This window comes from Pseudocercospora fijiensis (assembly GCF_000340215.1).
Source record: "Pseudocercospora fijiensis CIRAD86 unplaced genomic scaffold MYCFIscaffold_2, whole genome shotgun sequence".
Classification (NCBI taxonomy): domain Eukaryota; kingdom Fungi; phylum Ascomycota; class Dothideomycetes; order Mycosphaerellales; family Mycosphaerellaceae; genus Pseudocercospora; species Pseudocercospora fijiensis.
The window spans coordinates 6012319-6036553 of record NW_006921533.1 but is presented as its reverse complement, the minus strand read 5'-3'; the positions used below and the strand labels follow the sequence as shown (position 1 = coordinate 6036553).

At 52.3% G+C, this 24235-nt stretch overlaps 10 protein-coding genes across 10 annotated transcripts; 7 read left to right on the top strand and 3 right to left on the bottom strand.

The window, feature by feature from the left end:
• Positions 1-115: 115 nt before the first annotated feature.
• Positions 116-3232, top strand: MYCFIDRAFT_49545 (uncharacterized protein). The gene is made up of 3 exons (XM_007924357.1): positions 116-339; positions 399-1108; positions 1163-3232. Exons 1-3 carry the CDS (start codon positions 312-314, stop codon positions 2942-2944), a joined length of 2520 nt encoding a protein of 839 aa, XP_007922548.1. The 5' UTR covers positions 116-311; the 3' UTR covers positions 2945-3232.
• A 190-nt stretch (positions 3233-3422) lies between these two features.
• MYCFIDRAFT_151665 (uncharacterized protein) lies at positions 3423-5418 on the top strand. Its single transcript, XM_007925655.1, has one exon. The coding sequence runs from the start codon at positions 3550-3552 to the stop codon at positions 5359-5361; it is 1812 nt and encodes a 603-aa protein (XP_007923846.1). The 5' UTR covers positions 3423-3549; the 3' UTR covers positions 5362-5418.
• Positions 5388-6464, bottom strand: MYCFIDRAFT_172348 (uncharacterized protein; the record flags this gene model as incomplete). Its single annotated transcript, XM_007925654.1, has 5 exons — positions 5388-5669; positions 5704-5830; positions 5858-5878; positions 5917-6364; positions 6452-6464. The coding sequence occupies 5 exons, from the start codon at positions 6462-6464 to the stop codon at positions 5388-5390; spliced, it is 891 nt and encodes a 296-aa protein (XP_007923845.1).
• A 159-nt stretch (positions 6465-6623) lies between these two features.
• On the bottom strand, positions 6624-7641 carry MYCFIDRAFT_77530 (uncharacterized protein; the record flags this gene model as incomplete). Its single annotated transcript, XM_007924601.1, has 3 exons — positions 6624-7205; positions 7262-7498; positions 7549-7641. 3 exons carry the CDS (start codon positions 7639-7641, stop codon positions 6624-6626), a joined length of 912 nt encoding a protein of 303 aa, XP_007922792.1.
• Positions 7642-7907: 266 nt separating this feature from the next.
• On the top strand, positions 7908-9152 carry MYCFIDRAFT_210562 (uncharacterized protein). The gene has a single exon (XM_007925653.1). It carries the CDS (start codon positions 7955-7957, stop codon positions 8951-8953), a length of 999 nt encoding a protein of 332 aa, XP_007923844.1. The 5' UTR covers positions 7908-7954; the 3' UTR covers positions 8954-9152.
• Positions 9153-10042: 890 nt separating this feature from the next.
• On the top strand, positions 10043-12212 carry MYCFIDRAFT_130687 (uncharacterized protein; the record flags this gene model as incomplete). Its single annotated transcript, XM_007925652.1, has 2 exons — positions 10043-11789; positions 11836-12212. Coding segments are annotated over 2 exons (2124 nt in total), but the record flags the coding sequence as incomplete, so codon positions are not given.
• Positions 12213-12653: 441 nt separating this feature from the next.
• On the top strand, positions 12654-14313 carry MYCFIDRAFT_70555 (uncharacterized protein). The gene is made up of 4 exons (XM_007924519.1): positions 12654-12763; positions 12838-13752; positions 13816-13978; positions 14044-14313. Exons 1-4 carry the CDS (start codon positions 12667-12669, stop codon positions 14138-14140), a joined length of 1272 nt encoding a protein of 423 aa, XP_007922710.1. The 5' UTR covers positions 12654-12666; the 3' UTR covers positions 14141-14313.
• Positions 14314-15143: 830 nt separating this feature from the next.
• MYCFIDRAFT_16043 (uncharacterized protein) lies at positions 15144-15839 on the top strand (the record flags this gene model as incomplete). The annotated part of the gene is made up of 1 exon (XM_007924123.1): positions 15144-15839. A coding segment is annotated over one exon (696 nt), but the record flags the coding sequence as incomplete, so codon positions are not given.
• Positions 15840-16981: 1142 nt separating this feature from the next.
• Positions 16982-18758, top strand: MYCFIDRAFT_130880 (uncharacterized protein; the record flags this gene model as incomplete). The annotated part of the gene is made up of 3 exons (XM_007925651.1): positions 16982-17300; positions 17399-18485; positions 18536-18758. The coding sequence occupies 3 exons, from the start codon at positions 16982-16984 to the stop codon at positions 18756-18758; spliced, it is 1629 nt and encodes a 542-aa protein (XP_007923842.1).
• A 33-nt stretch (positions 18759-18791) lies between these two features.
• Positions 18792-24224, bottom strand: MYCFIDRAFT_172343 (uncharacterized protein; the record flags this gene model as incomplete). The annotated part of the gene is made up of 7 exons (XM_007925649.1): positions 18792-23469; positions 23561-23759; positions 23788-23908; positions 23950-24000; positions 24036-24119; positions 24143-24168; positions 24203-24224. 7 exons carry the CDS (start codon positions 24222-24224, stop codon positions 18792-18794), a joined length of 5181 nt encoding a protein of 1726 aa, XP_007923840.1.
• Positions 24225-24235: the final 11 nt, after the last annotated feature.

Genomic DNA, 24235 nt, shown 5'->3' with positions numbered 1-24235 from the left:
ACCGTTCACCGTTATAGCGGGGATCCTCATTGGGACTAGTGCCGGCAGGGACCCCACCTTCCCACCTTGCTGATTTTCAAGCACTTCTTCCAATCTTTGCCTCTGCCCATCACCGCTCTACCCCAAGCACCAGCCTTTGACAGGTACAAATATCCACCGTCCGCCTCGTCGCTGCCTGCCTCTGACATCAACTATAGGCACGACAATTACTTCGAGGTCGCGTTGACAGAGCGCTCGAAGCGGGGCATCCCAACGCATACCAAACCCTCCTCTTCTTCCCCTCGAAACAACACCCGCACAACACCGCCAAGATGGTGCAGTTCACCGTCGAGGAGCTCCGTAAGTCGGCGTGATGCATGGGGCGGCCGTGGAAGATGGCGGACACTGACTGTTGGCAGGCCAGCTCATGGACAACCCAATCAACATCCGTAACATGTCCGTCATTGCCCACGTCGATCACGGAAAGTCCACCCTCACCGACTCCCTCGTCCAGCGAGCTGGTATCATCTCAGCCAAGAACGCCGGTACTGCGCGCTTTACAGACACTCGTGCCGATGAACAAGAGCGAGGTGTCACCATCAAGTCGACCGCCATCTCCCTCTACGGCACCCTCATCGACCCAGAGGACCTGAAGGATATCCCCGTCAAGACGGAGAAGAACGACTTCTTGGTCAACCTGATTGACTCGCCAGGTCACGTTGACTTCTCGTCTGAGGTCACTGCTGCTCTCCGTGTCACTGACGGTGCCCTGGTCGTCGTCGACACCATTGAAGGTGTGTGCGTGCAGACCGAGACTGTGCTCCGACAGGCCCTTGGTGAGCGTATCAAGCCAGTCGTCATCATCAACAAGGTCGACCGTGCTCTTCTCGAACTCCAGCTTTCCAAGGAAGATCTGTACCAGAACTTCTCTCGTGTCATCGAGTCCGTCAACGTCGTCATCTCCACCTACTACGACAAGGCTCTTGGTGATGTCCAGGTCTACCCGGAGAAGGGTACCGTCGCCTTCGGTTCCGGTCTCCACGGCTGGGCTTTCACCGTCCGCCAGTTCGCCGCCAAGTACTCCAAGAAGTTTGGTGTCGACAAGACCAAGATGATGCAGCGTCTTTGGGTAAGTTCTCTGCACCAATCTTGCCGCTGAACGCATGTTCTGATCCTTTCGCAGGGCGAGTCGTACTTCAACGCCAAGACCAAGAAGTGGACCAAGTCTGCAGAGGGCGCTGAGCGTGCCTTCAACCAGTTCTGTTTGGACCCAATTTTCCGCATTTTCGACACCATCATGAATTTCAAGAAGGAGGAGATTCCAAAGCTCCTCGAGAAGCTCGAGATCAAGCTTGTCGGTGACGAGAAGGATCTTGAGGGCAAGCAACTCCTCAAGGTCGTCATGCGCAAGTTCTTGCCCGCCGCAGATGCCCTCATGGAGATGATGATTCTCCATCTTCCATCTCCAGCTACTGCCCAGAAGTACCGTATGGAGACTCTGTACGAGGGTCCTCCAGACGACATCTCTGCCATTGGTATCCGTGACTGTGATCCAAAGGGTCCCCTCATGTTGTACGTCTCCAAGATGGTGCCGACTTCCGATAAGGGACGTTTCTACGCTTTCGGTCGTGTCTTCTCTGGTACCGCCCGCTCTGGTCTCAAGGTCCGTATCCAGGGACCAAACTACGTTCCAGGCAAGAAGGAGGACTTGTTCGTCAAGTCTATCCAGCGTACCATTCTCATGATGGGTCGCTACACCGAGCCAATTGAGGATGTGCCAGCCGGTAACATTCTTGGTCTGGTCGGTATTGACCAGTTCTTGCTCAAGTCCGGTACCCTCACCACCGAGGAGAGCTCGCACAACCTCAAGGTCATGAAGTTCTCCGTCTCGCCCGTCGTGCAGCGATCCGTCGAAGTCAAGAACGCCAACGATTTGCCCAAGCTTGTCGAAGGTCTCAAGCGTCTGTCCAAGTCGGATCCTTGCGTTCTTACTCTCATCAACGAGTCTGGTGAGCACGTCGTTGCTGGTGCCGGTGAGCTCCATCTCGAAATTTGCTTGAAGGATCTCGAGGAGGACCACGCTGGTGTCCCACTCCGCATTTCCGACCCAGTCGTCCAGTACCGTGAGACCGTCGGTGCTGAGTCCAGCATGCAGGCCCTTTCCAAATCACCCAACAAGCACAACCGTCTCTACGTCACTGCCTGTCCTCTTGCTGAGGAAGTGAGCAAGGACATTGAGGCTGGCAAGATTGGACCACGCGACGATTTCAAGGCCCGTGCCCGTATCCTTGCTGACGAGCACGGATGGGACGTGACTGATGCCCGTAAGATCTGGTGTTTCGGACCAGACACCAACGGCGCCAACTTGCTCGTCGACCAGACCAAGGCCGTGCAGTACCTCAACGAAATCAAGGATTCTTTCGTCTCTGGTTTCCAGTGGGCGACCAAGGAAGGTCCAGTTGCTGAGGAGCCAATGCGATCAGTGCGCTTCAACATCATGGATGTTACCCTCCACACTGATGCCATTCACCGTGGTGGTGGGCAGATCATTCCAACTGCGCGTCGTGTGCTCTACGCCGCCACTCTTCTTGCCGACCCGGGTCTTCTCGAGCCCGTCTTCTTGGTCGAGATCCAGGTTCCAGAACAGGCTATGGGTGGTATCTACGGTGTGCTTACCCGCCGAAGAGGTCACGTTTTCGAGGAGGTCCAGCGTCCAGGTACTCCACTCTTCAACATCAAGGCATACCTGCCCGTCAACGAGTCTTTCGGATTCAACGCAGATCTCCGATCCAATACATCCGGTCAGGCTTTCCCACAGTCAGTTTTTGACCACTGGCAGATCCTTCCAGGTGGTTCACCACTCGACAAGACCACCAACCCAGGAAAGATCGTCGAGGAGATGCGAAAGCGCAAGGGTATCAAGCCAGACGTTCCAGGCTACGAGAACTACTACGACAAGCTCTAAACAGCGCGCCGATGAGAATGCTGATGAGATGGAAGGTGCTTGGGATACCCAGAGGAGGATGTCGAGCATTTGCGGGCGTCTTTTGCAGTGGCTGATACAGGTATGCTGTCATGGAAAAGCACGACTAGATCAGCGCAGGCAACATATGCTCCTGCACGACGGACTTCAGTGATGAAACGAGAAAGTACTTGAGGAGGTTATGGCATGAAACTTTTCATTTGTTTTTCCCGATGCATTTGGTTGTCTAGAGAAAGCGGATAGCCAAAAAGCGGTTTCAAATTACTTTCCAGTTCTGATTGCACGAGCATCTCGTCAACGTTGGTGTTGTTGGATGAGGGTTGAGTGTTGAGTGTGACCAGGTCATTGTTACCAAATGCGGACGATATCTTGGCATGCGGCAAGTCCGACAGAGTGCGATGATCTGCTCCCATCACTACTTTTCTCAGTTCGCGTCTCCCAATGGGCAGTGCGGGCCGCTGTTTTCTTCTGCACCGATGGCTCTTCGCTCAACGATCACAAACCGTCCACGCGCATGCCTATAACCGCCGTAGTATGCAACATTGATCCCCGACATCCGCGCATATCGAATCGTCCTTCTGCCACAGATGCAGCATCAACCTCTCCGCCCATCACGCGACTCCCTCGAACTCGCCTCCCTCGCATCCTCTTCCAACAACCATGACCGCCGCGACTCCCTCGACAGCAGCTCTGGCGGACCGCCGAGTAGTCGTAAACTCAGCTTCTCGAACCCGGCAACACCGATGAATGGATCTGGAAGAGCTTTTCATGGGAGAAGTTATTCCGTCAGCAGTGCTTTTGATTTCAATTCCTCACTCTTCCCTCTATCAGCTACCGCAGGAGGAGTCGGCGCATATACAAGTCTCGGAACACCCGCAACTCCACACTTCTCTACCGAAGCTGGTGGGAGTCTGGAAAGGAATAAGAGTTTGACATATTTAAACGGACTGTCACTGGTTGTGGGTCTTATAATCGGGAGTGGGATCTTCAGCTCTCCAGCTTCTGTAAACCTCAACGCTGGGAGTCCTGCTGCTGCGCTGTCGGTATGGATCATTTCGGGTGTTCTGGCATGGACGGGCGCGGCGAGTTATGCAGAGCTGGGAGGTGCGATACCGCTGAATGGAGGGGCGCAGATATATTTGAGTAAAATTTTCGGGGAGTGGGCTGGGTTTTTGTTTACGTGGTGTGCGGTTGTAGTACTCAAACCTGGGAGTGCGGCGATCATCGCGATTATATTTGGGGAGTATGTTGTCCGCGCAATCATTGGCGCTGAGGCGGGGGAGGCGAGTGCTTGGATAAATAAAGGCGTTGCGTTGGCAGGGCTGCTGATTGTTACGGGACTCAATTGTGTGAGCACGAAACTGGGGACAAGATCTGCGGATTTCTTCATGTTTTTCAAATTTGCAGCACTCCTAGCTGTTACGGTAGCCGGGGTGATCGTGGCGACTACGGGTTTGGCGTATCACAAGGACGAGCTGTCGCAGAAGTGGAAAAATACGTCTTGGTTTTCTGGTACCTCCTTGTCGTCCTCCGAATGGGCTGTCGCACTCTATGCCGGACTCTGGGCTTACGATGGATGGGACAACACCAACTATGTCACGGGCGAAATGGTCCACGCCAGCCGCGACCTCCCAAGAGTCATTCACACAGCCCTACCCGTGGTCATACTATCCTACCTCCTCGCCAACCTAGCCTACATCTTCGTCCTCCCAACAGACATCATCAACAAAAGCAACACAATCGCAGTATCCTTCGGCTCAACCGTCCTCGGGCCCCTCGGTTCTCTCCTTCTCGCCCTCGCAGTCGCAGGCTCTTGCTTCGGCGCCCTAAACGCAACAACCTTCACATCAGGCCGCCTCGTCTACTCCGCAGGAAAAGAAGGCTACATCCCCGAACTTTTCGCCACAATCGGCTTCTCCGACACCTCACGACGCATGCGTCTCCCACGTCGAGGAGGCAAAAAACTCGCCCATTTCCTCGCCGATGAACAAGGCTTCTTCTACACACCCATCTACGCCATGACCCTCAACGCCATCCTCACAATCCTCTACATCATCATCGGAGATTTCACGACGCTCACGACGTTCTACGGCGTAGCTTCTTACCTCTTCTACTTCGCGGTCGTCGTCGGCTTGATCGTGTTGAGAGTCAAAGAACCGGAATTGGAAAGACCTTATAAATGTTGGATTACGACGCCCGTTATTTTTTGCTGTGTCAGCTTGTTCTTGCTGAGCAGAGCTGTGTTTGCGAAGCCTTGGCAGGCGTTGATTGTGCTGGGGTTTCTGGCGGTCGGTGTGCCGCTGTATTGGTGGCGGGTGGGGAGTCGACGGCGGAAAAGTGGGAGGAGAGGGGAGGAAGGTGAGGGGTGGAGGTTTTGGAAGAGGTGGAGACGGAAGTGAACGAGACTCTGGAGAGTTTCTCTCTTCTATAGCTTTTGAATGAATTTTGTATATTTCAGGCCGCCCTTCCTCTGGCGTACACCTTTTCCATCTCTAGCGCAGGGATCTCCTAACATGAGACCACCATTTCTCTCGGACATGCTGGGATTCTGGACTGCCGCTTCTCCTGTGCTTCGGCGACGCGTGCCTCTGGCGTGGTTGGAATCATGAGGGGACTGCTCTAGATCGTCAGACGCTGGCTCAGGGTGGATTTGCATTTTTTTTTTCCATACAGGATGAAGCACTGGAATTACTGCTGGCGTCTGGGACTTTGGAGGTTTCAAGATTTACCGTAAGGACAACTGCTAAGCCGCGCGAAAGCCATGGACGACCTGCTCGACGAGATGACGCTACTGAGTCGCGAGCCATTCTTGCCTTTGCCTTCAGTACCCAGCAGCTCTTCTGCATGACACCTTCGGTACTTCCCAGCCTGACACACGCCACAACACCTCCTCACACCGCATCCCAATCTAATAATCTACACACTTCCCAACACACCATCACTCCACCCTTCACGGCCACACCGTCACAATCGTCTGCCGACCCATGTACTGGTGCTCGCGCTCCCTCTTCGCACGCTTTTCATCCAAAGACGCCGCCCTGCGTTTTTTGCATGAGTCCTGTTGAGCACCTACGTCCTTCCCGCCCATGGCCATGCCACCATTGTCGTTTCCCACGTCGGCTTTCATGGAGGTTGTTGGCTTCAGGAATTCTAGACCTTTCTTGGCGAAACTGATTGCAGATTTCACGATCGAGCGAGCGTGCGTTGATTTCTGGCCGCTACTTCCTGGGTTTGTGGAGGTTACAGGCTCCTCGTCATCCCAGTCCCAGTCTGAAAGGTACGCGAACTTGCTTCTTTTTGGCGTTCGCTGCCATTGTGGCTCATCATCGATTTCGGGAAAGTATTTCAAGCCCATCTTGTCGCTGTGCTTGGAGTTTCGGCCTTGATTGCACAATCTGATCTCTACGGTGAACTTGGTTGGAATATATTCGGCAAGAAAGAGACGCTTTGGTATATTTTATATATTTCCTTGTCCTCAGGTCGCTTTACTCATGTGCTTCATGAGCTCTGCCAGTGGAGCGCGTGTTTATGGGTCGAGGCCAGTCGATGTTTCAGCCCACCAGCCTATGGACGACCAGAGGGATGTAATGTAGCATTTACTGAGGACATGTGCGAACATCACAGCAACTACAAATACGACGAGGACATCGTTGTCCTCACATCAAACCTTGACATACTTCCTCCAATCATGCTCCTCCACAAACCCCAGCACCTCTCGAATCTTCCGATTACTCAACGGCGCCTCCCACTCATCCATCTTCCTCGTAATCGGCACATTCGGACAAACCTGCTTCAAAAACGTTTCCGTAGGAATTTTCGTCGTGATGGTCGTATTCGTCGCATTGAAAACTTGATATCCAAGCCCATCCTTCTCGATACAGAGATTACAAATCTGTCCCAAATCCCGAGCATCGATGTACGACCACGCATTACGTTTCCGGCGCATGGGGTTCTCGACGAAGTTCTTGAAATTTTCGTTGTATTCGTGCGGTTCGAAGACGTTTCCCATGCGCAGGGCGTAGATGTCGGAGTTGTAGCGACGCGCAAAGGTGCGTGCTGTGCGTTCGTTGCAGAGTTTTGATAGCGCGTAGGAGTCCATGGGGTCGTTGTCGTAGTCTTCTTCCAAGGGGAAACTGTGGTAGTCGGTGTCGCCTTCGGCGAAGCAGACGCCATACGTGGTTTCGCTGGAGGCGATGATGATTTTTTTCACGCCGAGCTTTGAGGCGGCTTCGATTACGTTGTACTGCGAAGATGGAAAGGTTAGGGAATGGATCTGCTGGGATGGGGGCGAGGCCTCACGGTCGAAACGACGTTCGCTTTGAATGTCTCGTTGTCGGGCACGATCATGTTCCTTGCGTATGCTCCGAAATGGATGACTACATCTGGAGGTGGTTCGGGAGCGCCATCTTCGTAGCCCGCCATGCTGTAATGGGTAGTAAGTGCGTTGAAGACTTGTCCGCTCTGTGTGAGATCACATTTCAATGTGACGACGTCGGCCTTTGGATCTGGGAAGTCCACGAGGTCGAGGTTGAGGATCTGTATTAGACATGTTAGACTGGCTCCTACTCGGGTGGAGATTTACTCACTTTGTGGCCCTGATTCAACAGGTATGGAATTACGTGGCGTCCAGCCTTGCCAGAGCCGCCGGTGAATACGATACGCTTGCCTCCTGTCGCCATGGTTGAAGATGAGAACTTTCTGGTCTGCTGGAAGATGGAAGATATTTAGATGCTTGTGAAGAGGTTGAACAAACTCCTCACCTTGGCGGCTGATTAAAGAGCCTGAATGTGCTAGGTCCTGTCCTTGTCTATCTCCTTCCTCTTTTGGGGTGATGTCAGAACAGGTCCATGCTTTTTTTAAGCTTCGACACGTGAAAGCTTCGCATATTATCCATGTCATTTCTACGTTGTCTGAGAGCTACACCGACGTGCCACTCTCATCTGCTCAATCTTTCGCTCAATCAATGGACCGAAATCTTGCGCGTGATATCAGATGACGCCGTCTAGGCTGATGCGCCCGCGTCCGCCATTGTGTTTCCTCCCCAATCGTACTTCGATAACCACCGCATCGACGCGAACGATATTTGTCGCTGCGGCCTCAAGCTCCCGACCCTGTCGCGATCCGCACTCATGCCTTCGAAACTGTAATTGCCTCGCGCAAAGATCCTTTGCACAGGTCAACGATACCGAACAATGGAACAGAGATATCTGGTTCACCAGCTCAGCGCCTCGGTATGTGCCTCCTGGCCTTGATGGAAATGGAGACCACTCGCCGCCCGACGAACGAACGCTCCAACTAGGCAAGACAGTTAGAACTTTACACGAGCGCCTGCCAACTCTTTTGAAAGAGCCGCTGCCCTCCGACATTCTGTCTCCGAATATTTCACTACATCTCTTCCCTTCGACACATCCACACCTCCCTCGAGTTTCAGGACGAATCGCCTACGTTGCTGCATTGTGGACGGCTCCTGTGGCATGGGGTCGAATGCCTCTATTCGGCAACGTCAAGCTCGTCATCCTGTCAGAGCGCATGGTTCGCAATGGCGGCAGTAGTGTGGAGCATCAAAATCGGGATGAAAAGCTGATAGTCAAGTGGAAGACATGTGGCAAGAAGACTACACAGCGCGATGGCACCGGAGGTATATACCGCGGCATGGGCCTGGCTGCAGCGAGGGATCCAGTCGATAAGATCAAGGACTTCATCTCCGGGACCAGAAATGATGGCTCAAAACACAAGAGTGAAGAGGACGCCGAAGAGTTTTGTGGAGTTTTCATTTTCGAGTTCGATGAACAAGGACGCATTCAGAAACACACTATTGAACATACAGACGAAGGTGGACATTGTGACAAGATGACTCGAGTAGTGTCTGTGACAGACTGGCTACTGGGGCAGTTCAATGGGAAGAGGAAGGACGAGCCTGCGCTTGCGCTCTGCGAAGAGAGACCCAACTGTGGCTCGATCAGGTTGGTCGATAGGCGAACTCGATTCTAATGTACATTACGACTTTGCGATGATACCCGGGCGTTGGAATGGGAGGTGTTGAAAAGCGCGGGCGAGAAGATACTTATGCATCTGCTGGGAGTTTTGCATTGATTGGATACGTGTTCGCACACCCTCCACTGAATGTACAGATATACGACTGATGAACTTGCGGCACATCACGTAGATGCGAATGGAGATTACGTTGAGGAGTACCCATTGCAACCTTTCGTTCTACGGAATCCCGTCTGAGCTCATTTCCGACATCGAAGATGCGTGGTGAATGCTTGAGCATCAGCGGTGCTCCTATGGCGGTATTTGTTCTACCGCCGTCGAGCACTTCACATGCAAATGACCTCGACGCCCGTTCCAGCTTGAGACGCAAGAGACGCGTCGTAATTTGAGTTGGATGCTTCGCTGGTTCTGCTTGTACTCAGACTCCCAGAACTACTCCTTCGGTATCAGGACAGGCTGGTGAATTTGGCTTACGAAGCGTCTGACGGTGTTTCTTGGCGTAGTTGTAGTTGTACTGTGTACCGGTCACGACGTGAAGTCTTCGATGGTCACGCAGCGCAGCGTCCTTGTGCACCGTGACGACCTTTCAACGCTATGTGCAGGAGGGCGCAAGGAAATAATAGTGAGATGCAGGCGCGAATACGTCGGACTGGGCGTGCACCCCCCCCTTTTCGGGATCTATTCTAAGCGACGATCGCCAGGCGTAGTTTGTGTCGATTCTGTTGGATAGAACGAATAACATCTTTCCGTAGTTCTGTTCAACGTCAGCACAAGCCTCGAGTCTCGCTTTCACCACCCTTCTCCTCCTCCGCCAGCACCGCCGCTCGTTACATGCCTCCCCCTCGCCCATCGGAACATCACGTGTCTCCATTCCCGCCATTGCTATGAGCACCCGGCTGGAAGTCTGTTGACCTACCAGGATACGTGATCATACGTCGAGCTGCATGAGACAGCACTGCTCTGCAGCACACACATTCCAGAGCACCTGGCTTCTGCTCGAATTTTAGCAGCCAACTAAATTTCTTCGCCTGGCTGCGCGAAGACAGCCCGGTAGCACTCATCATTCCGCTCAACTTCGCCAGCAATTCGAATCGCAGACCCGCCAACATCCCTCTCCATACCCTTTCGTCCTCCTCTGGCAGACGGCAGAGTAGCGAGTCGTACGACGAGAAGGAAGACCGTCAACGCCCCGGGCGGCGCTCCGGATCTTTTGACTCTGACGACGACGCCGCCTCTGATTTCTCACTTTGGAGCGATACTGGGGATCTCGTCGATCAGCTTGCTGACGACGAAGACCCTCTCGCTGCCCGTTTACGGGAGAGTCTCGAGGCTCAGCCACGACGAGGTCGTAACCGACGCTCTAAGCGTGTACGATACGCCTCCAACGGCTCACACGACGAGAAGCCGCGCCAACCTGGCGTCGTTAAGAGGAAGGAGGATATAAGAATACCTAGTCCACCGCCCAGGCGCATTGGGTGGGGACAGCGACTTCTAGCTAGAACAATGGCACCCAGCGATGACCATGCACGCATGCACGGCCTGCATGGCAAGAAGCTCATCTACTTCTTGTCTATATTCGTGTCATTAGGAGTGTTCTTATTCGGTTATGACCAGGGCGTGATGTCGGGCATTATCACGGGTCCGTACTTCAAGGACTACTTCAATCAGCCCTCGGCAGCAGAGATAGGAACCATGGTAGCTATCCTGGAGATTGGAGCGTTCATATCTTCCCTCTCTGTTGGCCGAATTGGTGACCTCCTTGGACGAAGAAAGACTATCCTATACGGCGCATTAATATTCGTAGTCGGAGGAGCCATCCAGACTTTCGCAACAGGCATGCCCATGATGATGCTGGGCAGAATCATTGCAGGGTTGGGTGTTGGAGCGTTAAGCACGATTGTGCCTGTCTACCAGAGCGAAATCAGCCCGCCCCACAACCGTGGAAAGCTGGCATGCATCGAGTTCTCTGGAAACATTTTCGGCTACATGTGCAGTGTCTGGGTGGATTACTTCTGCAGTTTCATTGAAGGACACTGGGCTTGGCGTCTACCTCTGCTCATGCAGGTAGTCATGGGAGGTCTGCTCGCAGTGGGTAGCTTCTTGATCGTTGAATCGCCGAGATGGCTACTAGACAATGACCATGATGAGGAGGGCATTGTCGTAATCGCGAACCTTTACGGAAAGGGCGATATCCACAACCAGAAGGCTCGCGATGAGTACCGCGAGATCAAGATGAACGTTTTGCTGCAACGCCAAGAAGGCGAGCGGTCCTACAGGGACATGTTCAAGCGCTACTACAAGCGCGTCTTCATTGCCATGTCTGCGCAAGCTCTCGCTCAATTGAATGGCATTAATGTCATCTCATATTATGCTCCGCTGGTGTTCGAGCAGGCCGGTTGGGTTGGACGAGACGCCATTCTCATGACTGGAATCAACGGAATCACCTACCTGGCATCGACCGTGCCTCCGTGGTACGTGGTGGACCGGCTCGGACGCAGGTTCATCCTGCTTTCCGGTGCCATCGCCATGGTGATATCTCTCTCAGCAATCTCGTACTTCATTTACGTGGACATCCATCTGACGCCGACTTTGGTCGTCATCTTTGTGATGATTTACAACGCAGCTTTTGGATATTCATGGGGTCCGATCCCATGGCTATATCCTCCGGAAATCCTGCCGCTCAGCATCAGAGCCAAGGGCGCGAGTCTGTCGACTGCGACCAATTGGGCCTTCAACTGGCTTGTTGGTGAGATGACTCCTATTTTGCAGCAAGCCATCAAGTGGAGACTTTACTTACTACACGCATTCTTCTGCGCTGTTAGTTTCGTAGTTGGTAAGTCGAGTTGCAGTGATGGTTCAAATGCATTACTGACAGGGAGCAGTATGGTTCATCTACCCAGAAACAGCGAACATTCGTCTCGAAGATATGAATTCCATTTTTGGAGATGCCACCACAATCGCCCCCACTCCAGAAACATTGGCCGAAGTAGAGTCTCTTTTCAGCGGCAACCGCTCTCCTGTGCCCTCTTTCCGACTCGGCGACGATCAAACAGGTGGCCAGATTCCCAATATGGACCTACAGCCTCCGGAAGTCGAGGTGCAAGATGGCAAGCCAATCATCAAGCAAGGCGAAAGAGGCGAAGGTGTCGCCGGCTGGATCAGCAATATGGCAGATCGCATGAAGAGCGGCGGAGGTGATGCGAACGGCAGTGGAAGTGGGAAATACAAGCGAATCGGCCAAGACGACGATCAGTGAGAGAAGTTGCATTACATGCTGTGCCGTGCTTTAGCAATGTGAGCGTTCAGGCGAGATTATAGAGATGTGCCATACCATACCAGCTCGGATCACTGTCGGATCGATGGAGCGAGCAGAGGAGAAGGGCCGGAGTGCGATTGATGCATCACATACGCGGACGGAAGCATATCAAGCATATCACTATAGAGTATAGCACAGGATACCACGATTATTGTGATTGGACGTCTCACGACTGAATATGCATCATCCATCATGAATTGTTCGGCCGCTGACCATGCGGCTCAGGCTCAGGCCTCACGTGCAGTTGACGAACAGCGACAGCCAGACCCTGCAACGTGCAAGGCGCTAAAGCCGGTGCAGCGCGGCTCCGATGGCTGAGTGCAGCACCTCGTAAGCAATACTGTTGTTGTATGCGACTCTACATTCCCGATGTCCCTTTCGCCGCCCTAACAGCATGTCGCAAACCATGGAGTTGCAGACGGACAACAACAGCGCGCGCGAGAGCGAGGAGGAACAGAAGAAGGAGCAGCAGAAGAGCAGGAGGCCACCCAGTAAGATGCGCAGCCTGGAGACACGGGCTAGCAGGCAGTACGGAGGACATCGAGAAGCTGATGGCCTCGGACAGATAATGCGTTTCGACAACAGCGACTGAAGGCGTGGCAACCCATCCTCACCCCCAAGACCGTCTTGCCGCTGTTCTTCGCCGTCGGCATCATCTTTGCGCCCATTGGCGCTCTTCTGTTGTGGGCCAGCTCGACCGTCCAGGAGATCACCATCGACTACTCGAAATGCAATGCCACCGCGCCATTGTGCAGCGCCGGCTTCAAGACTATGCCCCGTGGCGCCATCACTGCCCATTTCAAGAACAGCACAGATGCCGGAGACGCTCCGACGTGGTGCAAGGAGACGGTCAAGGTCAACTATGGCCAAAACAATGAGATCAGCCTTCCCACCACCCAATGCCGAGTACAATTCTCCATGCCGGACAAGATTGGGCCGCCTGTGCTGCTGTACTATCAGCTCACGAACTTCTACCAGAACCACCGTCGATATGTGCAATCGTTCGATCAAGATCAACTGAAGGGCACATTCCGGGATAACAGCTCGATATCAGGCAGCGACTGCGATCCTCTCCGACAAGGAAGGGATACCGACGGCGCGGAAAAGCCATACTATCCGTGCGGACTGATCGCAAACTCCATGTTCAACGACACCTTCTTTGCACCTGTCTTGCTCAACCCACAAGGCGAGAGCTCAAGCAATATTACCTATAACATGACCAATGACGGTATTGCTTGGTCTTCAGATCGTGACCTCTATGGCAAATCACCTTATACAGATGATCAGGTCGTCCCACCTCCAAACTGGCGAGAGAGATATCCAGAATACAACGCCAGCTTCCCACAGCCAAATCTCAAGACGTGGGAGGAATTCCATGTCTGGATGCGTACCGCCGGTCTTCCCACGTTCAGCAAGTTGGCCCTTAGAAATGACAATGAGAGCATGGCGATCGGCAGATACGAGATTAGAATACATGATTGTAAGTGCGAAGTCTTGGCAAGATTCACGCTTCAGGTTGGCTGCTAACGTTTGTCCCTTGCAGACTTTCCCGTCACGGTCTACGACGGCACAAAGTCCATTTTAATCTCCACAAGAACAGTGATGGGCGGCAGGAATCCGTTCCTTGGCATCGCATACATTGTCGTGGGAGGGCTCTGCATCCTGCTTGGCGGCCTATTCACCGTGACCCAATTAATCAAACCAAGGTAAGTCTTCACGTCTGACCATCAGAGCCTCCAGACTGCGGCAGCTAATTCGAATGTTTCAATAGAAAACTTGGAGACCATAGTTACCTTACTTGGAACACAGACCAGCCCTCAACGGCAACTACAACCGGGAGAGCGCCCAGAACTAACGAAGCAGCATGAACCGAGACGTCCATTATTCATTGTTAGAGATACGCGGTCGGATCAGGAGTTCGGGGCTCAAGGCGTTTACTGGGGTACAGTCGGCTTACTACCCACACGCTTTGCCGGTGGCACCGATGCCTACAAGTGCCTTGTATGTTGGCTCGAAATCTACTCGTCACGATCCAGATCTCACGCATCTGCTACGTCGTCCCTACGTCTTTCCTCCACACCATTGCTGAACCCTTCTTTCATTCGGGCGACCCAGCTCTTTTGTGAGATTGTCCCATTGCAGCCATCCGAGCATTTCCAGTTCTTTGCTCGGATAGCGTGGTACCAGTACACAGTAAAGCGGAGCCGCACAACCGACTGGAACAGCTACACATGTCTGCTAATAGTTTAGTTGCCGTCGCCGATTCCTCTCGCCGGTCTAGATTTGCTGTTTCAACTGGAGAATCCCTGTGCATGTGGCAACCCACAGAACTGGTAGCACCTTTGTTGAGTATCCGACGTCTTGGTTTCATGTCAAATGTAGCCGCAAACGTCGACCCCGTTGAAGGTCGCGGCCTGGTGCTGGAAACCTAGAACGCAATGGCGATCTGGATAAATATCAGCGAGAACTCTTCTACCCGCCAAGAAACAGATGTACACTTGTACAACGACGTGGTGATCGATCATTCTTGTACATAAATTACTTGCACATTCTTCAAAGTCGGCTAGACGACCACGTGTACAGCATACATTCCTCGGATCTGCCGATAACTTCTGACCCCGATCCGCCTTTCGCTGAACGCGGAAGTCACAGTACGGAAAGATGAAGACCTTTACGATCACCGCCTTGGCAGCCTGCATTGCAGTGGCGTCAGCTAAGATCTCGACATTCGTGGATCCTGCAACGAATATAACCATCCGCCATTTCGACTGCGATGTCAACCGGGGCAAGGCTTCGGCACATTTCAACGACACAACCAAGTTTCTGCTTCGAAACAGCAGAAGACCAAATGGCCTCCAAGCGATTTCGAGAAGACAGACCGTCAGCCCAGCCATTACAATCCAAACATACTTTCATGTTCTCACAACCACTGCCAAGTCTGGCCAGATCACCCAAGACATGGCTACGCAACAAGCAGCTGCTCTGAACAAAGCCTACAACCCGATCGGAGTGTCTTTCAACCTGGTCAATACGTCATTCACACCCAATGATGCATGGTCTGTAGGCGATGGCACTGCAATGGACGATGCCAAGAAAGCCCTCCGTGTCGGCACGTACAAAGACCTCAACCTCTATTTCCACTCCGATCTTACAGGCGGTATCCTTGGCACATGCACTCTACCTTCACAAGTGACGGCGCAGACCCTACCAAGCCAATACTACACCGATGGCTGCAACATCAACGCCAACACCATGCCCGGCGGTTCCATGACTGGCTACAATCTGGGCATGACTGCAGTTCACGAAACTGGTCACTGGCTTGGTCTGCTGCATACCTTTGAGGGTTACTCTTGTACCGGCGATGGCGATATGATTGCAGATACTCCCATGCAATCTACCAGTACGGACGGTTGTCCCACGAAGCCGGCGAAGGATAGTTGTCCCTCAGCCACGGGTGTTGATCCAATTCATAATTACATGGATTACTCTTCTGATTCTTGCTACACGAACTTCACGCCTGGACAGGTTTCGAGGATCCAGACGTTGTGGAATACTTATCGGAGTGGGTTTTAAAAGAGAGCCAACGACATGAAATGTTGTCGACACTGATCGCATACGAACAACGAACAAAACTGATTGGGATGGATTGAAGATCTTTCACGGCCTAGCATGGGTTTTTCTGTAGATAATGGTGCTACTTCTGTTGTATATATCTTGCCAGGCTAGTTGTATATCATTATGACCTTCTGCTATTCTACACAACCCTATCTCACACAGCCTAGACCCATTGATAACGATTTCTTGGCAAGCCTCATCTAAACCCAATTCGTACTTACTCTTCCTTTTTGTAGAACCACGCTAAGACCTGCTCAAAAGGCGCTAGAGCATCGAACGTTAGAGATGTTGTACACAATGGCACAGCCGTGAACATCACCGTTATTACACGGTGAACACAGACCACCTTAGCGCGTGTCTTATGAACACGTAGGTGAATATAAGATTAGTAATAATCACTTAGATAAGTAGCTAGAATGGCTAGAATGGCTGGTTTGCCGCCCTAGCCGGGTTCTCGAAGCACTGGCGCTGCAGAGATTTTTTTATGCCCCGGTCCGTACTACCTCGAGGGCGTGTTTGTTCGCGTTCTTTCGTGTTAGTATCAATGGCGGCGATAATATAGACGAAGATAGCGGCAACAACGCTGTCGACCTCACTGCCGACAGTAACAGCCAGTAGGGCTGTTGTCTATACTAAGATTGTCACTATATACCTTCTACATGTCTTATTTCCTTCATTGTTCTACTTTGTATAGGATACGCTATAATAACTAGATCCACTTGCTAACCAATCTGTGTCTCGTATATGTTCATATAGTGAACACCGTGTTCATAAGCCCGGAAATTAAATACACCGTGAGTCTACATCTCTATCGAACGTAATGCAAAGACTAAAAGGGCCCACGCGACGACCACGCGGTAACGTTAACCGACGGCTTGACCGATTCCTGATTCTACCTAGTATCTCTACAATACTTCCGACCTCGAGCCGTAGACGCGACAGGGCGTGACTGGGCACCGCATCATCTCCACTGATAGCAAAGATACCACGGACTCCGCGACACGAGCCGAGAATTATAATCTCATACTATTCTACACTCCTCAAACCTTCCCTTCGAATTCTACTTCCAAAGACACTCACTCCCCTCACAAATCATGCACACCATAAAACGCCGCCTCTCCTCCACCGGCCGAGCGCAAAGACAATCCTCCCTCCAAGCCCAAAATGCAGACGCCGACCTCGCGAAAATGGGCTACACATCCGACCTCCCACGCTCTCTCAGCATGTTAAGCATTCTAGGCCTATCTTTCGCCATCATGGCCGTGCCCTTCGGCCTCTCCACCACCCTCTACATCACCTTAACCGACGGCCAATCCGTCACGATAATCTGGGGATGGGTGTTGGTGTCGCTGATAAGTTTGAGCATTGCGGCGAGTTTGGCGGAGATTTGTGCGGTGTATCCTACGGCTGGGGGTAAGTAGAAGAAAAAAACAAATGTTGAGGGGGTTTTTTTTTTGAATGGATGAATGAATGAATGAGGCTGATTTTTTTTGGATGTGTGTTTGATGAAGGTGTATACTACTGGTCCGCAATGATGTCGACACGAAAATACGCCCCTATCGCTTCCTGGATCACGGGCTGGTTCAACCTCGTGGGAAACTGGACCGTGACCCTCTCCATCAACTTCTCGGGAGCACAACTGATTCTCTCGGCCATAGGATTGTGGCGAGAAGACTGGAGTGCGAATTCCTGGCAAACAGTGCTCATGTTCTGGGCATGGATGGGAGTATGTTTCGCCGTCAACGCCTTCGGGAGCAAATACCTGGACTTGATCAATAAGGTTTGTATTTCCTGGACGGCGGCGAGCGTGCTGATAATTATCGTGACGTTGCTGGCGATGAGCGATAACTATCGCAGCGGGGAGTTTGTTTTTGCGCATTATGATGCGAGTGCCAGCGGGTGGCCGGATGGTTGGGCGTTTTTCGTCGGATTGCTGCAGGCGGCGTATACGTTGACGGGATATGGATTGGTGGCGTCGATGTGTGAGGAAGTACAGAATCCTGCGAGAGAGGTTCCTAAAGCTATGGTATTGTCCGTTGCCGCGGCGGGCGTTACGGGGATCATTTATTTGATCCCACTTCTGTTTGTTTTGCCGGACATTCAGACGCTGTTGGATGTGGCGAGCGGACAGCCTATTGGGACACTTTTCAAGATTGTCACTGGTTCGGCCGCAGGAGGTTTTGGGCTGTTGTTTTTGATCTTGGGCATCTTGTTCTTTGCTGGTGTTGGCGCTCTCACGGCGTCGAGTCGATGCACGTATGCGTTTGCGAGAGATGGTGCCATTCCTGGATACAAATGGCTGGGCACAACGAACAAGACTCTCGATATTCCACTTTGGGGCCTGGTTTTGTCGACTATTGTCGACTGTCTGCTAGGTCTGATCTACTTTGGCTCGACAGCTGCATTCAACAGCTTCACTGGTGTAGCCACCATCTGTCTGTCATGCGGATACGGCCTACCCATCCTGGTATCTGTGCTACGAGGAAGGAAAATGGTAAAGTACTCGTCCTTCCCTCTGGGAAAGTTCGGTTTTGCCATTAACATTTTGTGTCTTTGCTGGATTGCTTTGGCCATTGCACTTTTCTGCATGCCAGTCAGGTCAGTTCATCACGACATGTTTGATATTCAGTATACTAACCTGCTCGCAGTCTCCCAGTCACCGCTGGATCAATGAACTACGCTAGCGTTGTCTTTGTTGGATTCGCAGCAATGAGTTTTGCTTGGTACATCATCCACGGCCGAAAGAACTTCACTGGTCCTCCCGTCGTGCAAGATGCGGATCCTACGCTCGAGGGTAAGCCGCATCCGATTGATGAAGATGGAGAGTTAGGGGTGGAGACGGAAACTAAGCTGGCCATGAAAGAATCATGATCTTGTTAGATTACTTGTTGGGTATCTATGCTCTCAATATGCATTGTATGAGTCTTCCTCTTGAACTTCGAATCTCGATGCCAACCGCTCTATTTCCAAGCGACCAAAGTCGTCATCGTCGTAAGAGTCGTCCTGCGCGACTTTGTTCTGAGTTGAGCTTTCGCGTCTTGGGAAGTTCACAACTTCGTAACCTAAAACACCAGCTTCCCAAGAAATGCTACAAGCTTCGCACGTGATCGAATAGGTGTCCCTAGAGAAGCTGACGGGCTGCGAGCATCTGAAGCAAGTGAAGTTGCAGCGCTCGCATAGTGGCGCTTTCCCGCTCTGTACCTCGACGCGCGCCGGCGCAGAACATCGTACACACTCTGTACTTAAACCGAGATGCTTTAGCATGCATGTTAGACACTTGGTACGTTTCCCGCGTGTAAGCTTGGCATTCTGCGGCTCGCAGAAGGTGCACGTCTCTGCTTTATCCTCAGCGTCGAGGCGCGTTCTCGCGAGTCCTTGATTGCTTATGGATGATAGGAGGCCAGGAACGCGAAGCTTCGAACGACCATTATCATCAAGCTCTTCTGAGGTAGGTAGGTGAGCGCAAGGCAATGTGCATCGCTCGACGTCTCTGCCAAAGAGCTCGTTTGCTTTTTCCTGCAAAGCGTTACGCTCCCTCTCTGCTTTTACTAAAGATTTTTGGAATGCCCTAGCTTTGGGACGCGAGGTTTCAGCAAAATCCAGACGATCTCGAAGATCTTCAATTGCAGTCTGAGCCTCTTTGACGCGCGTCTGCGCTTTCATCAAGCTGTCGGTCTCGAAGTTACTGAGGCCTTGTTCTGCCAATTGTGTCTCGATATCGTTCTGCTCGTCCTGCGCTTGCCGAAGTTTCTGCTCTGCCTGGCCCAATTGCTCTGCAGAGGGAGCAAGGAACGGGCCTTGATAATTGTGTCCTTGCACTGCCTGAATGATTGGCATGGCGCCGCAAGGGCGGAAGACGATAGTGTCGGACTCGGCCAGAGCGCTTGCCAGATCGTGCAAGCTCTCGTTCTCTTGCTGTGGCGCAGGAGCAGTGTGAAGCTTGAACTGTTTTGCCTTGTGCACAGCACCTCCTCCAATCATGAACGCATTTATTCGCCCGTTCTCCGTACCGATGAGCAGCTCGCGATGATCTGGGCTAAATGCGCCTGACATCACAGCTGAACGATGCTGGCGCGGCACATCTATGTCGGATATGTGGGCACAATTCTCAGCTCGATACGGGTTCCAAACCTTTACAATGCCGTCTGATGAGCCTGAATAGAGACGACTCTTCGTTGCACCCCAAGAGAGGAAACGGACGCCAGTATCTGTCTCTTCTCGAGCACGATCGTGAGGGAGTACGTTCAACGACTCGCCATGAGACAGTATGTGCCACGGCTTTTGATGCTGTCCAGCCCAGCGTTTGTCCCAAATGTAGACTTTGCCATTGGTAGCGCCCGCAGCGACTAGGTTGTCATCGTGAGGGCAGAAGACAAGATCATTGATGTCCAAGGCTGGGCACTCCCAAGTGATGACTCTTCTGATTCCAGTATCGAGCGGAGCAAAACACTGTATAGCAGTGCGCATACCTCTACCAAGGTTGATGGAACTCGGGTTGGACGCCACGCCAAATGCTACAGAAGCCGCACTAGGACAGGGGTTCCAGGCAACGTCAAATACGTTGCGCGTTGTGCCAATCATCTCTTCTCGTCGACCATATTCGACATCCCATAAAGCAGTCTCTCCCGCTAGCTGCTTGTCTTCATCTCCTGAAAATCCGGCAAGGAGAAAGCGCCGATGGACAGGGTGCTCTCCCCATTTCAAGGCCGAGGGATATATAGCGGCTGAGGTCTGAAGGTCACTACGATTCGGAGAGCCGGTAAACTTACAGCCATAGTCGTCGCGTTCACAATCAAAGACCTTAATGCTGTCGCCTGCTGCATGGCATCCTGTAGCAACTAGGCCGTCTGGATGCATGGCCAGAAGATCTACTGAAGCACAGTGCTCGACAGCATAGCTCGCTTTGGTCTCTCTGATACCGCTTCGCTCGCCTGACGAACAGTCCTTGATGGTGTACTTTCTTAGCATCCTGTCGGTTCCAGCTGTAAACAACCAAGGCTCGCGATCTTGTACTTGAGAGAAAGCCGTGCTTGTGACAGTCATGAACAATCGAGAATCTTGTGATTGTTGCATTGAACGCAGCGCGTTGACATTGTTGGCTTCACTGATGACTGGGCGCGGCACATGGTGATCTGACAACTCTTGTAGCTCACCGCGCTCATTGTCGCCGACCAGCAGGTTACGACTCATATTGTACTGTTGAGATTGGGCATCGGTAATCGCAATGGATCCAGCAGCGAAGTACTTTCCAGACTCGGACCAAGATAGGCCCACGACGTCGCCTGAGGTGCCGTGATAGAACTTTTGCAAGGTGTAGTCATCCAAGGCATGGTTTTTAAGCTCCTCAGGTACGGAGCACCTAGACGAAGTCCACGAACGGCGGCCCCCTGTGCTGCCAGTCTCTCGCTGGCGCAGGATTTGAGTTACAGACTTTGGAAACGCAATGTCTTGATTGAGAAAGGCGCTAGAATCAGGCGCAGTCTTTGCGTATATATCGACGCTTTCGCTCGCTGGAGTATCATTCCTCATAATGGACCGAGCAGTATTCCAGGACACAACGCCCTCAGTCGCCGCAGGTGCGCTCCGTCTCTGGCGCTTGACTTTGGGCTGCTCAGCATATTCCTGCGAATCTGCTCTTTCCAGAGGAACCATGCGAGGATGATCGTTTGGCAGAAGCGCAACGAATTTGCTTTTCGTGTAGTAGCGTACAGCGAGCGATCCGGCAGCACGTTCCGGGAAATATCGCAGCATCTCTTCGAAGCTCAATTTGTTGACTTCCTTGAGGGTGCGTATCAAGGCATCATCCTCGTCAGAATACCTTCCCCCCGGCTTCTTAGGTCCTGGAGTTGATGCGATGACGGTGGGTTTAGATGCCTTCTGATGCTGCTCGGCAGGCGAAGGACGCCGCGGCCTCGGCTGCAATTGCGACGAAACTGCAGCGGATTCTGGCGCAGGCTCTTTGTCGACGGCCGGAGAGGGACTGCTCGCTGGGAAAAGTTTACCTTTCAGCTTATTTGAGTATCGAGTCTGCAGAGAGGCCGCTGTTCGGCCCTCAAAATGCTTGGGCATGTCATGCCATGTCACCTGGTCGACTTCCTTGAGTCGCTTTAGAAGAATGTCTTCCTCAGCGGTGTACTCCTGTCCGAATTTGTTTCCCAAGTCTTTGCCAGTACGCTGTGATGTTGGCTTGTTCGGCGGCAAGTCCGGAAGCTTTGAGAGTATCGACTGTATCAGATCTAATTTGTGCGGCCGAGACGTGCTTAGTGGAGCTGGCTCTGGCTCTGGCTCGTCACTGTACGAAATGCGCTCGAAGTTCCTGTCGGTAACATCGTTCAATACACTTTGGCGCTTACTTGCAGGTGCTTTCCGTTGCGAGGGTTCGCTAGTCTGCTGCGCTGTTTTTGTCTGGCTGTTGGCATGCTGCAACAGCTCGCTCAGACTGACGTCTGTCTCTGCAGTGCGAGGCCGCTTAGTGACAGGCTTTTGGGCGATTTTAGGAGAATCGTCCGAGTAAGGACGTTTGAACCCATTCTTCGTTGAGGGTGAGTCTGTCTGCGGCTGCGTGTGAGTCAATCTGCTAATAGCAATGCCGGGACCGGATAGCACTGGTCCCGTATGTCGCTGCTCATTCGGAGCTACTCTTGCGTTCTCAAAGAAGGTCGGGGGCTTGATCCTGTCCACGTTCGATGGGGCGTTCTGTCCATTCTTATACAGGCTGAAGAAGTCACCGTGGGCCTTGGTCCGCCCTGCACTGCCCGAATCTCTGCTCTTCGCTGCAATGGCTGCCGTTACAGCTGTCAAAGGGTTTGACGAAGTGTTGGCTGACACGCGGCGCTCTTGGAACATGTTCGCCTTTGTAAGTCTTTCCTGTCTCTCAGCCTCAGATTGCCGCATCGATTTCTGTAGGTTCTGATCGATGTCCTTGAGCTCCATACTCAGTCTCCTGGCAGGCGTGCCAAGCGCGGCTTCATGTGCCTTGGACAAAAAGCCTCTTTGCGAAGCCACATCTTTCTGAGCAGTACGGGATCCACTTGTCGGTCCATTTCTGGGAGCTGGTGTAGGCCGCACTGAAGTTGAAGTTGCGCCGTTTATGGATGACGAGGGTCTGCGCACTTCCGAGGCACGGCCAAGGTCACTTCCACTTTGCTGACCATGCGAGACATCGAGCGACTTCGTTGCCAAACCCGTACTGTGAGGTGTAATTTGCCCATTCACGTTGCGCTCTTTCAACCGTCCTTGCTCTTTACGGGTATCTTTCCGTGGCTTGAATGATTTCAGGACCTTGGAAGGTGACTCGTCTTCTGCATCGGAGGTCAGGTCGATGATCTCCATCATCGGCGCCCACGAGGTCGTGCAGTGGTTGCGGTGAGGAGCATCGCCGTGAAAAGCCGTACAGCGTTCTAAGTGAAAGCTGTTAGTAGTTGACAGCAGACCATTTCCACGCTGTGCAATTGAGTCAAAGTCAAGTGTGAAGGTGCGGTGTGGGTGAAAGCCAATGTCGCGACCAACGCGAGTGTTGCGCGAAGTTGAAGTGAAGTGGGGCGCGTAGGCGCGGCGCGGCGCGGCAGCATATATTCTATCACTTCACTCTTCAGAACTATGCGACAGGCTTCAATAATTCAATGGAGAGTATCTTCATTTTCATCTCATTCTCAGTCCTACCAAAAACTCACATCGTGTTTTTCTGCCCGAACCACATATAGAATCGAAAGTGGCGCCCCTCTATCTCAGCCTTGCCGAGAGCCTCATCGACTTCCTCCTGAAGTGTCTGGATCGGCAGTGCATCACCTTTGTGCCTGCCGAGAACTGCTATCATTTGCTTGATCACCATCGGCGTGAATATCCCACAATACTTGCCCAAGGCTTCAGTCTCTAGTCCAGCGGGCGAGGCGTAGAACACGAAAGGGCAGTGTACGCAGCCGACAGTTCGCGATCACAGAAAGAGCATGTCCACAATCGTACAGTTGTGAGCATATGTAAGACAAGGCTTGCATTTGCGAGTGACGACGGAGCCTCAAGGTCTGTGGTCATGAATTCCAGTTGCCTATCTTGAAGCTTTCACGACGCCCCATGGAGGAAGCAAGAATTCTGAGGCCAGATTTCTATTCTCAAGCTAGAAAAACACCAAGGATCAGCAAGTAATGACACCTTCAAGATATTCAAGCCTATGGTGTCGGCAAGCAGGTCATGTAACCTCCTCAGCCTCCTCTCTTCATCAGCATTCGCACACTTCTACAAAAAGCCCGATTCCCAACCCTATTCTCCATGTCAAAACCAGTCCCTTTAACTCAATATTGCGGACTAAGCTGACCAACTTCCTTCAACGATTCCGTTCATGTTTACGCAAT